General features: G+C 39.8%; 1 protein-coding gene across 5 annotated transcripts; it reads left to right on the forward strand.

Moving 5' to 3' along the window:
• Positions 1-5,100: 5,100 nt before the first annotated feature.
• LOC122664947 (pentatricopeptide repeat-containing protein At1g71460, chloroplastic) lies at positions 5,101-11,861 on the forward strand. 5 transcript variants are annotated; one of them, XR_006333403.1, is made up of 5 exons: positions 5,101-7,302; positions 7,406-7,457; positions 7,593-7,664; positions 7,754-8,084; positions 11,538-11,861. XR_006333403.1 is itself a non-coding variant. In XM_043861010.1 (2 exons), exon 1 carries the CDS (start codon positions 5,141-5,143, stop codon positions 7,253-7,255), a length of 2,115 nt encoding a protein of 704 aa, XP_043716945.1. In that variant the 5' UTR covers positions 5,101-5,140; the 3' UTR covers positions 7,256-7,302; positions 11,538-11,861. The 5 variants fall into 5 exon arrangements, 1 of the variants encoding a protein (XP_043716945.1); XR_006333402.1 differs by having other exon boundaries at positions 7,406-7,664; XR_006333404.1 differs by lacking the exon at positions 7,406-7,457.
• Positions 11,862-12,134: the final 273 nt, after the last annotated feature.

Raw genomic sequence — 12,134 nt, forward strand, 5'->3', positions numbered from 1 at the left:
ATGATGTTTTTCTTGAAGCCCAAAACCAATATAGCGGATGAACCCTAAAATCGGAATAAGAGAGAGAGTAGGGTTTCAAGTACAAGCAGAGAGAGATACTTTCAGTTGGTGGTCAAAAAGAAATTGGGCGTTTTCACAAATTTCCTACAATTGATAAGTATAAAAATGATTAAAGGACTCCTTTGTTATTTGTAACTTTTAATTTATGTGAAGGGAAAGAGAACGCCACCCGATCGCTTGTGCATTGACAAAGGCACACAAAATGACCGACACACCCCCTGGAACCCCAGAAATAACCAGGGCTGCGGCGTATCTGGCGCAATCAGGTGGCGCTCTTTCTCCCTTGTTTGAATTACCTACCTAATTAAATTTTTTCTCAACTCAATACTAGTTTTACATATGGAGAAAAGTAAGATCAAACAATGGTTAAAATTTCAAAGGGGAAGAGAACGTTACTTGGTTGCGTGGCCCGCATGTCTCCTACGCCTAGACACAGAACCACGCTACCCCATGGATATAGGTGGAAATCCCACCCAAGGCAATGCATACGCATGTGCTCCCATTGGCCAACTTGTGCGTTCAAACTAGGGGTGCAAGTTTGGCCCTGACAGCCCGAGCCCACCCTGAACCCAAACAAGGCCTGGGTTGATATATCCTAGCCCTAAGGTAGGGGTGTCAATCGGTCGGTTCGATCCAGGTTCAGATAGGTTTTTCGATTTCGGTGTGGCTTTTAGGGAAACTGAAACCGAACCAATAAGGACTGTTCGATTTCAACTCGGTTTCGGATTCAGTTTTGGTGCGGTTTGGTTTTGTGTCGATTTCGGTTTATGATAACAGCTTAATAACGATTTGGATTCGGTTTCGGTTTCAATTTTGGTGTGGTTTGGTTTCGTGCCTATTTTCTTCTCTTTCTCTTTTCAACTACATAAAATATTTCATTAGCCCCTACTCTGTTCTATAAACTTACTAATGATGACACATGAGTGTTTAACATCAAGCATTCAAGCCTAACACTTAGAATTTCATGTTTACGTAATACTTCATGAGTTCATGGTATAATTAAGGTTCACCAACGTTGGAAGATTTTTATTTTGGGTACAACAGGAGGAAATGTGTTGTTGCCTTGTTGGTAATTTTTAAGCTCACTATTACCACCAAAACCAAAATTCGAGAACCTGCCTGCAATCAAAATAGGAAGACAAGAAAGGGAGATTCTATTCCAACAACAAACCTATCCAGTTATCCTAAACATCTAAGTTAAACTTGCAAAACTATGAGAAGAAACAGATACATGAATACATAATTGAACAAACATTGCATACTTATGATTTTTGCATCGTATTTCTCCAGTTTGGAATCCATGTTCCTTACCCCTATGCATGTGCATCACAAGAAATTATATACAATATAAAAATAAAATAAAAAGGAATTGCAGGTGTAAGAAAATTAGAAAACACTCAATAAATCACAGATTCACAGGGTATTAGACTATTAAGGCATGATCAAGAAAGAAAAAAAAAACATTCAATAATAGTTGTCACGTTGTCACGGTGATCCAAGTCGGTGGAGGGGTGTCTAGTCGATATATCAACATGTCGCCCGCCATGGCAATCATGTCGACCATGTTTTATTGTTTATTTTCTCTATTTTTAATGTCAATTAGTATGCTATAATACATACCCTATAACATCAAAAATCAGTGAATAAACATAATAAACAGCCCATCTAAACTAAAAAATAATAATAATAATTTGCTGATGTGAATAACTGAATATGTGCTTGCTGCTGTTGGTGTTGCTTTACCAAACAAAAATAAAATTTGCTCTAAATGTGTCAATAACAAGAGACTGGCAATTCTGTTTCTGCAAATATATCAAGTCTTAACTCTAAAGGGAAAGTGGCAGTGCTGAAATCAAAATATCAAATAGAATCTTCAATGGCGCAAGCTGGCAAGCTGCTACAAAGAACAAACAACTAACAACTTAAAGAAAATTCCCAGAAATTGCAGGATTTGAAGGTGGCGTTAGAGAGGAAATCAGCTTTGTTTGCAAAGCTCCAACTCACAGCAAGAGAGATATTACGGCTTAAGATTCTGGGGTTCAGGTCGCTCAGTGCATGTGGCTTAAGATTTAAGAAGGAATGATCGAGCATAGTTCACAACCGTGGGGAACTGTTGTGAACCAGAACAGGGGATGGATAAAATGAGAAACCAGAAAAGAAGAAGAAGAATGAAAGAGGCAGAACAGGGGATGGATAAAAGGAGAAACCAGAAAGAAAAAAAAACCCCTCTATCGAGTGTCGACTCTCTCTGCGTGGGTGTGCGTGAGTGTGTGAGAAGAAGAAGAAGAACTTTAGTTTAGGATAGAGTTGCTTGCCGGAGGACTGGGAGGAGAAGAATAAGAACAAGAAGTGAAGAACTAAAGAAAAAGAACTACCAAATAAACAATTACTTACAGGAGACGACGAAGGAGGCCGCTGGACTGCTAGGAGAATTTGCCGGAGCCGACGAAGTAGGCCGCTTGACTGCTGGAGAGAACTGCCGGAGCTCGAAGAGGTGAAGAAGTAGCGTCTCTTCCTTCCAATTACTCTCTCGGTCTCTCCTTCTCTATTGAGACTTGTCTTTTCGATTTCTAATTTTCTATTAGGGATTTAGGGTATTGGCATTATTACTCAAGGGTGCGTCTGTTTGTAACCAAGAAGGTTACAAACAGAATATTTAACCAGACAATTTTGCCCCTTATAATTTGACTTGTCAATTACTGAAAAAGGCTATAAATGTAAATTAACTATCTTCTTTTCAATCTCTCCTCAAATCCTGTATACAACCGCTCCAAATCCATTGTTCCCTTTCCTTCTCTTCTTCTTCTTTTTTTTTTTTTTTGGTAATTTTCCTTCTCTTCTTCTTCTTCCACAGAAAGCAGCCCCACCATCTATGCCACTCCACCCTCCCATGTCCCAGCCGAGCCCCGCCTTTCCATGGCTGCCTCAGCGAAAGAAAGTCCAAGAACCCTAGCCGAAACGGAAATTAAAATCGTTGGGTCCATGAACAACCTTGACAAGCCAGTGCTTCATGTCGTTCTGCACAGAAGGGTATGATAACCGCAGCCGGTCCTTTGCTGCATTACCGATCAACCATTCGGTGTTGGTTACATAAGAAGAAGTTGTCCAGTTGCCTTGATCATTGGCGATTATCTCGACACGATCGTTCTGCCATACTCCCACGCAGCTGTAGGTGGTACCCAAGTCGATACCGATGGCCTTTCCTTGGGTCTTGGCCGCAGTTAATGAAACTTGAACTCGAAATCAAGAAAGTAAAAGAAAATTGAAAGAAAACAAGAAAGAACCAGAAAGATATGAAAATTAAGGGAGAATCAAAGATGCAAGAAGAATTTACAGAAAGACTTAAACCTTGCGCTGAATGAAAATGTGTTTGATTTCCTAAGTTGGGTTCTATGGTGAGGTGAGAAATTGTAGGTTTTGGAGTTCCTTAAAACGTTTCACAAACTTCTAGAGTAGAGTAGAACGCAACAACAAAGGAAATTTCGAGACTAACGGGGGACCCACTTGAGATTTCGCCTCTCTCCATGGGTAGGGCTAGCCGGGGACAGGGGAGGATGAAAGCCTTTCCTATGGTTTTCTTCATGATCAATATCTTAGTTATCTCTGGTTTGAGTGAATGTATAGCTCACGGCAGCCAAAGAGGAGCATGGAAGGGAGTTAAAGGCGTCGGAGGTGGATAAGAAAGGGCGAAGGACAGGAAAGGGTGAAGGAAAGGAAAAATTACAAAAAATACCCCATTTTAAAAAATAACCATGTGATGTGAGATGGGCAAATAAGTCAAGTTACAAGAGATTGTTGTAACCGGATTGGTTACAAACAGCTTTGCCCATTACTCTTTTTTTTTGTTAATGTGTATTGCAGTGTAACTTGACACCTCCAATACACATCAAGATAAAAGCATCATTTTTTAAAAGATTTTAAAAACAAATTTATTTGATCAATAATATCGGCCGATATGATCATATATCGTGGTATAGCGTCTATACCAGCGCCATGGCAATGCCATAGAGGCCATATTGGTCGATATGCTAATATATACCATATCGTTGGTAGATGTGTACATTATTTTAACGATATGACACCATGGCGATGCCATGACAACTACGATATCAATCAATAAATCACTATCATTGCCATTCATAAGGTATTAGACTATTACGACATGATCAAAAAATAAAAAACATTCAATGAATCATTATCATTGGGTATTCGGGCATGAGCAATAAAGAAATTAAACACTCAAAATCTCAAATACTCAATAAATCATTGCTTTAAGACTTCAGCCTTCAGTCTTCAAGGCTTTAATGGTCAAACAAAATGAACCGGGCTCAAAGCAATAGCATCATTTTCTGATGTATGGCTTCAAGGCTTCAAAGTTCAAAAAAAAAAAAGGAGAAAGACCGAAAGAGCATGGGGCTTCAAGCCTTGAGCCTTCAAACAAAAAGAGGAGAAAGACGGAGAGAGACTTTGGGATTTCAGGTGTGAGAGAGAGAGAGAGAGAGAGAGAAAAGAGAAGAGAACATACCGAGTGACTCACGGAGTTGCCTCTTGAGTCTTGCCTCTTACCTCTTGGAGTCTTGGGGAAGAAAAAGAACCGAAAAACGGTTGCCACTTGCTTGTGTCGTTACCTGAGTGCCTAAGTCGAGAGTAGAAAAAGATCCTGTCAATCCGAGCAGCAGTGCGCACCTAAAAATGAGGTGGTGCCCATTTACCGCCTTACCCATGCTCGGGCAAGGCGTTTGGGTAAGGATAAGGAGGTAAATGCGCACTGCCTCATCTCAGGTGCTGCACATGTAGCACTGCTGCCCGGATTGATAGGAGCCGAGTCCGTCGAGAGTTGAGAATTAGAGTCTCAGCCAATGTTAGGAAAAGTCGAAAAGATGAAAGATCCAAACGTAGCCTTAGTCATTACTAGGGTTTGTATCAGGTCGGATTGGTTCGGTCCAGTGGCGGGTATGTCGATCTGGTTCAGCACTGCACCGTCGATTTAGGCCGAACCGAGCCGAAACCGAATGAACACTGAGCCATAAACAGTTGCAGATGTGGCAGATTTTGGGCAAGAGAAACACCCAGTCCCGCCATGGAAGGAAGATCCTCTTCGTCTCTCCTCCTAACCAACCCGGTACCATTTCCCGCCAAAACCCACCCTAAATCATCTCCCAATCTTCAACTTGACCATCCACGTCCATACCCTCTCAACTGCTTCATCAAAACAAAGATATCATCAGTAGCATCTCCACTGACTCAGATCCAAACTAACCCCAATCAGCACACCAAGCCCTTCAAATCTCCCTCCAGGAAACGGAGATTCACAGAGAAAGATGCATTCCCGTTGTCTTTACCCCTCCACACAAAGAATCCACATGTCATCTATGAAGACATCAAGAGATTCGCTCGGCAAGGGAAGCTCAAGGAAGCCCTCACCATCTTGGATTACTTGGAGCAGCAAGGCATCCCAGTTAACGCAACCACTTTCTCTTCGCTCCTTGCGGCTTGTGTTCGATCCAAGTCTCTCGTTGAAGGTAGGCAAATCCATGCCTTTATCCGGATAAATGGGCTGGAGGACAACGATTTCCTCCGGACAAAACTGGTTCACATGTACACATCATGCGGCTCCATTGAAGACGCGAAGAGGGTATTCGCTGACCTCCCACATGGGAGCGTCTATCCATGGAATGCCTTACTCAGAGGCAATGTAGTTAGAGGCGGGCGGCAATATCGTGAAGTACTCGCTACGTATACGAAAATGCGGGAGTTAGGAGTTGAGTTGAACGTCTACACCTTCTCTTGTTTGCTGAAGAGCTTTGCAGGTTCCACTGCATTCACCCAGGGGATGAAGACTCATGCCTTTTTGATCAAGAATGGGTTTGCCAGTAACTCCATTATTCTTCAGACTAGTTTGATCGATTTGTACTTCAAATGCGGCAAGATTAAGCTGGCGCGCCAAGTGTTTGAGGAAATTCCAGAGAAAGATGTTGTGGTGTGGGGGGCGATGATTGCAGGTTTTGCACATAATAGGTTGCAAAGGGATGCAGTGACATACTTAAGGAAAATGATAGGGCAGGGGATTGAACCGAATTCAGCTATTCTGACGATGATCCTTCCCGTAATTGGAGAATTATGGGCCCGGAAATTGGGCCGGGAAGTTCACAGCTATGTGATCAAAACAAAGGATTATGCAAAGCATTTGTTCATTCAGTCTGCGTTGATTGATATGTATTGCAAGTGTGGAGACATGGTATCAGGAAGGCAGGTCTTCTATAGCTCAATGGAAAGGAATGCTGTTTCATGGACTGCGCTCATGTCAGGTTATGTATCAAATGGGAGGCTTGAGCAAGCTCTGAGGTCTATAATTTGGATGCAGCAAGAAGGAGTGAAGCCTGATGTCGTGACAATTGCAACTGTTCTTCCTGTTTGTGCAGAGCTGAAAGCGCTAAAACAGGGGAAAGAGATTCATGGATATGTGGTGAAGAATTATTTTCTACCCAATGTGTCTTTAATTACCTCTTTAATAGGTTTGTACTCTAAGTGTGGTGGTTTAGAAACTTGTTGCAAGTTGTTTGATGGAATGGAAAAGAGGAATGTGATCTCATGGACAGCAATGATAGATGCATACTTGAGTAACCACCATCTTCATGAAGCACTGGGTGTATTTCGGTCAATGCAGCTTTCTAAGCATAGGCCAGATTCCGTTGCTGTAGGAAGGATTCTTAGTGCTTGTGGTGAACTGGGGAATCTGAAACTTGGGAAAGAGTTACATGGATATGTCTTAAAGAGAGATTTTGAATTGATCCCTTTTATCAGTGCAGAGATTGTGAAAATGTATGGCAAGTGTCGAGTAATTGAGAAAGCAAAGTTGGTATTTGATACCATGCCTTCTAAAGGATCCATGGTATGGACTGCAATTATCGAGGTATATGGATATAACAATATATATAGAGATGCACTCGATCTCTTTAATCAAATGAGATCTGATGGTTTCAGTCCAAACAAGTACACTTTTAATGTGGTCTTATCTATTTGTGGTCAAGCTGGATTTGCTGACGAGGCTTGCAAAATATTTAATTGTATGACACGGAGATACAATATCAAGCCATCGGAAGAACATTTTTCCATCATAATTGAACTTCTTAAACGTACTGGATGGTCCGAGGAAGCCCAAAGATTTATCCGTATGAAATTTCCTGAGGCATGAAGAGGAGGGAAGGGCCAATTTACTTTATTACTCATTCACTTTACTCAGTAAGATTCTAAGAACTCTTTTGACTTTATACGTTAAATAGTTCATGTATAATTATGTATAAATACTCTTTTTTTAACTGTATGTATCACGGCAATCTCTCAATAATAATAAAAAGTGGGCAGAAGTGAAGGTGAATTATGGTTTAAAGTGCAAGATGATTTTTGAAATATATTGCATCCTCTCCTTTGTTCCCCTACCGTCATCCCCTCTTCCCTAAAAAGTAGTAAAATATGTTAGTCTCCTCCTACTTGGAATATCCATTTGGTTTCTCAAGATCTTTACTTGACAGAAAATGTTTCTGCTGCAATAAGGTGATCTCTGATGGATAAGCTCCAACTCCCTAACCTTCCTTTCTGGTCTGGTAAACACAATTTTTAATCCTTTTTTTTTTAAATTTTTTTGTTACCCTTATGATGGATTATATTTATGGCTTTACCTCATTCTTTGCAGGTGCAGCAGCCTTATGAAGGAACTGATTGATATTGAGTTTCAAATGGACTCTCCTGAAATTATGAAGAGTATATCAAACATGATTTGAGATGGTAATGCTTATTCTAAGGTGATGGAGAAACTAACACTGACAAGAATTTTGGTGACATTGGTAGGACTGATTCTTTTTGTTTGGAGTTTGAAAAGTCTGAGTTAGAGATTCTTGCTGAGAACAAGGGTGAATCCAGGATCCTGGATGATAATGAACGTTCTGAAGAGCTTTGTAATGAAAGAAAATGCCAGAAGAAAGACTACTATAACTTGCCAAAACCAATGGATGCTCATGGTAAAGGTATTCTCTGCTCTCTCTCAAATTTCATTAATTTTATTAACACTGTTCTTTAAATATTAATGGTTCTGAAAAATTCATCTATTGTGGAACATAACTATGTCTAAGATACAAGATGTTTAGTTGATTAATGCCAACTGCAGTTTGGTATGAAGTTATTTATCCTGTGATGGTGCTTGTGAATGAGATGCCTAGATTGATTACTTAATTGCAACATCTTGGAATTTTATGATGAAGGCAAAGATCTTCTTCTTCTTCTTTTATTTTCTTTTGTTTATTCTTTCCTTGTGATAATTAGGACTACTAATTCTTAAGTTATTAAACAAGTTCACATGTAGTGGATATATACAAAAAATTAGGGTGCCTGAAGTAAAAGAAGCTTTAAGGAGGATCAAAGTAGGCAAGGCACCAGGTCCAAATGGGGTCCCAATAGAAGTGTGGAAGAGCTTAGGAATCTATGGTTTATCTTGGGTAACCAAACTGTTTAATAAGATTATGAGCACAAGGAAAATTTCAAATGTGGTGGAGAAACATTATAGTTTCGATTTATAAAAATAAAGGTGATATTCAGAGCTGCAATAACTATGAAGGCATAAAACTAATAAGTCATACTATGAAATTATGGGAGAGAGTTATTAAAACTTTCTTGAGACAAAAAAAACTACTATTTCGGAGAAAATTGATGGAAGGGAGATTCCTCAAAGTGATTATTTTAGGTATCTGGGTTCAATCATAAATAAAGAAGGTGATATAGAGGATTATGTTTTAGAAAGAATTAAAATAGGATGGATGAAGTGGAGAGGTGCATCCAGTGTGTTGTGGACATATTCATTTAAAACTTAAAAGGAAAATTATATAGGACCATCATATGACCGGCTATGATGTATGCTGCGGAATGTTGAGTTGTTTAGAAGCATCATATAGATAAACTCAGTGTAGCTGAGATGAGAATGTTTAGATGGATAGGTGGCAAAACTAGGCAGGATTAAGTAAGGAATGATCAAATTAGAGCTGATTAGGGAGTAGCTCTGGTTCATGATAAGCTATGAGAAAGTTGCTTGAGGTGGCATGGTCATGTTCAAGGGAGGCCTTTAGATGCTCCAGTCTGGGCAGAACTAAAATGACTCAGGGTGAAATGCTGAGGAAAGACATGCATAGCTTAGGCCTTATATCAAGTATGACCTCAAATAGAGCTGATTAGAGGGTAAGGATCCATGTAGCCAACCCCATTTAGTTGAGATGAGGCTGAGTTATTGTTGTATTTCCACAGTTTACTTTTATTGTAATTATATATGTGTGTGTGCACATGCACACATAGGTGCGCATGTTCCTGTGGCTGTTTGAGGTCATTGCTTAAATTATCTCTAATCAGTTAGATGCTATTATTCGCATTGTAATCTTTGTTGCTATTATTCACATTGTAATCTTTGAAGAACAATCTGCTTTTCTGAATAGTAATATTTTAATTATAGTTTTTAGAAACCAAATGGCAGGTCAAATTGAGTTTAACCCGAATCAGCCACCTTTTCAGTTCCTGATTTCCCAGTTTGGTTCCTGGTTGTCATTAAAACCCACTGAAACTGGGAAAAGCATACTCAGAGCCCTTTTGAGATTTGTTTCTAAACTGTGGTTTAGAGGTTTGTTTAGCCTTGGAAATTTCTCCAGATCTCAACAGAAAATTAAGGGGTAAATTTTGATTATGAAGCTGGTGTTAAGTGTATAGCGTGAGGGGGGAATTCCTCCCTTTCCTTGTTATATCGTTACTAGTCTTATAAGCTAGTAGTGTTTGGTTAGAGTTGGTCTTGTAGAGTCATGTTAGTGTTATGTCTTTCTGTCATTGGCTCTTCATGTAATTAACTCCTTATTGGACTCTACCTTTAATGACAGTATAAATCTTTAGCCTAGGCCATGATAGGATCATTCTGAATCCTACCGTGGCTCCAGGGTTTGTCTTCTCTCCATCGATATTGTCCTCTCTTTCTCTCTCTCGGTTCCGGTTTATTTGATTTTGCTGCATGGAATCAGATGATGATGAAGAAAAAAAGGGGGGGGGGGAATTTATATACCTGCGCCTGAAGATGTATACACTGCTGCACCTGTTTTCTCTCTCAGAGTTTGATATTTGAGATACATCCTACCTTCGTTGTGTCATATTGATGCTATATATGAGTTGCTGCTATTTGAAGAATGTGTTATTCTGGTATGGTTTACTGCTGATCTGCTCTGCGATTTGAAGGCCTGATTTGTGCTGCTTCTCAACCTTTTGTTTTGATTTGTCTTTCGATAGCATCTGATTAGATCTAGTTTGATCTGACTTGTTCGTCACTGAAGACTTATCGTGACTTGCTGCCTGCTGTGATATCTGGTTTATGTGTTGCAGTACTGTGTGGCTGAGAAAACAATCATCATTCCTTGTAGCCCCTTCACGATTTGGATTGATCTCCTAGGGTTCACTTCCATATCAGTGGTACGCAACAACCTATGTTGCACTTTTTATTAGTGGTTCGTAGCAACCTATGCTGCACTTTTATCTGTCTTCTTTACGAAGATTACTACTTGCCTTCCTTGAGAAGGGCTTATGATGTTGTTGTTGCTGCTATAATCTTTTGGATTGCGGTTGGTATTCTCTGCTGCTTATTTTGTCCGTGACTGTATGGATTTATTTGACGCGGAGATTTTTCTCTACTATTGCTGCTGATGATTGGTGTGCTTGAGTTGGTATTGCTACCAAAATGAAGTTCCCTTTGTGCTCCCTGGCGTCTATTACTGATATATATGTTTAAGACTGGTTTTTGCTGTGAATATCTATTTTTATTGTTTCAAGCTGCACACACACACACACTCCAATTTGAGGGGGGAGTCCCTCTCCCCTCCCCCCCCCCCCCCCTCCTTTTCCTTGTTATATCGTTACTAGTCTTATTAACTAGTAGTTTTTGGTTAGAGTTGGTTTAGTAGTCATGTTAGTGTTATGCGTTTCTTTGTCTTCGGGTCTTTATGTAAACTCCTTATTGGACTCTACCTTTTTAAAAGAAACTATAAATATTGAGCCTAGGCCATGATAGGATCATTCTGAATCCTACCGTGGCTCTTAGGGTTCTCTTCTCTCCATCGATATTGTCCTCTCTTTCTCTCTCTCGGTTCTCTTCTTCTTCTTCTTCATAGATTCTGGTTTATTTGATTTTGCTACAGCTGGAAATGGTGAAAACCTATTGTAGGGTTCGACGGGATTAGCTTGGGTTGTAGGTGCTTTTTCATATGTAATTACAGCTTTCTGGGGTTGGTTAACATTGTTGATTAATAGGAACATGAAAGGCTTTCCCCAATCCTCTAGATGAGTATAAACTCTTTTCTCCTATTCCATTCGTTTAGCCATGGAAATTTTCATTCAAGTTTTTATAACTCAATGTTCCAAGATGGTCCACTCTAATCTGTTTCTTTCATATGATGTGAGTGCAGGTCCTTGTTGATGCATTTTATTTCCAAGGCATATTTTGGTAGAGATGAGCAAGGACATGAACTGCTTCTTTGTTTCGAAGATGATGATTATGGTTAAATGTAGCACAAAAGCATACGGCATTATACAAAACCTGCATATTTCCATTTCAAGAACCTATACATTGACAAGGCATGTGCATGGGGATTGTCTCAATGGAAAGCCCTGCATATTTCCATTTTGAGAACCTGTATACTTCCAAGGCACGTCACATGTAGATTGCCTCAAGGGTCTAGTTCAAAAGGTTTTTTAAACATGGTCAAGGATTGATAGCTTAGAAGGTAAAATTACACATATGCATCGATAATTATTATGCCTACTGGGGAAACGAGAGAGACATAGAGAGACTTTGGTATTTTTGCATATAGGAGAGGTTTCCCATGTTGGGTGAAATCTGCATGTCACACCAATGGCAGTATAAAGAACGATATCATCCACATGGGACTCAAATAGTCAAAGTAAGAGAAAAAATAATAAGGAACCCCACACGGGAAAAGAAGTCCAGGAAAATTTCCTATTACTTGAAGAGTAATCCTGTTTGACATCTTGCATTGGGTACG

This window comes from Telopea speciosissima, chromosome 1, assembly GCF_018873765.1.
Source record: "Telopea speciosissima isolate NSW1024214 ecotype Mountain lineage chromosome 1, Tspe_v1, whole genome shotgun sequence".
In the NCBI taxonomy this organism is placed as follows: Eukaryota; Viridiplantae; Streptophyta; class Magnoliopsida; order Proteales; family Proteaceae; genus Telopea; species Telopea speciosissima.

Coding starts and splice junctions, on each gene's coding strand:
- LOC122664947 (XM_043861010.1), top strand. CDS start 5,141: ATGGAAGGAAGATCCTCTTCGTCTCTCCTCCTAACCAACCCGGTACCA.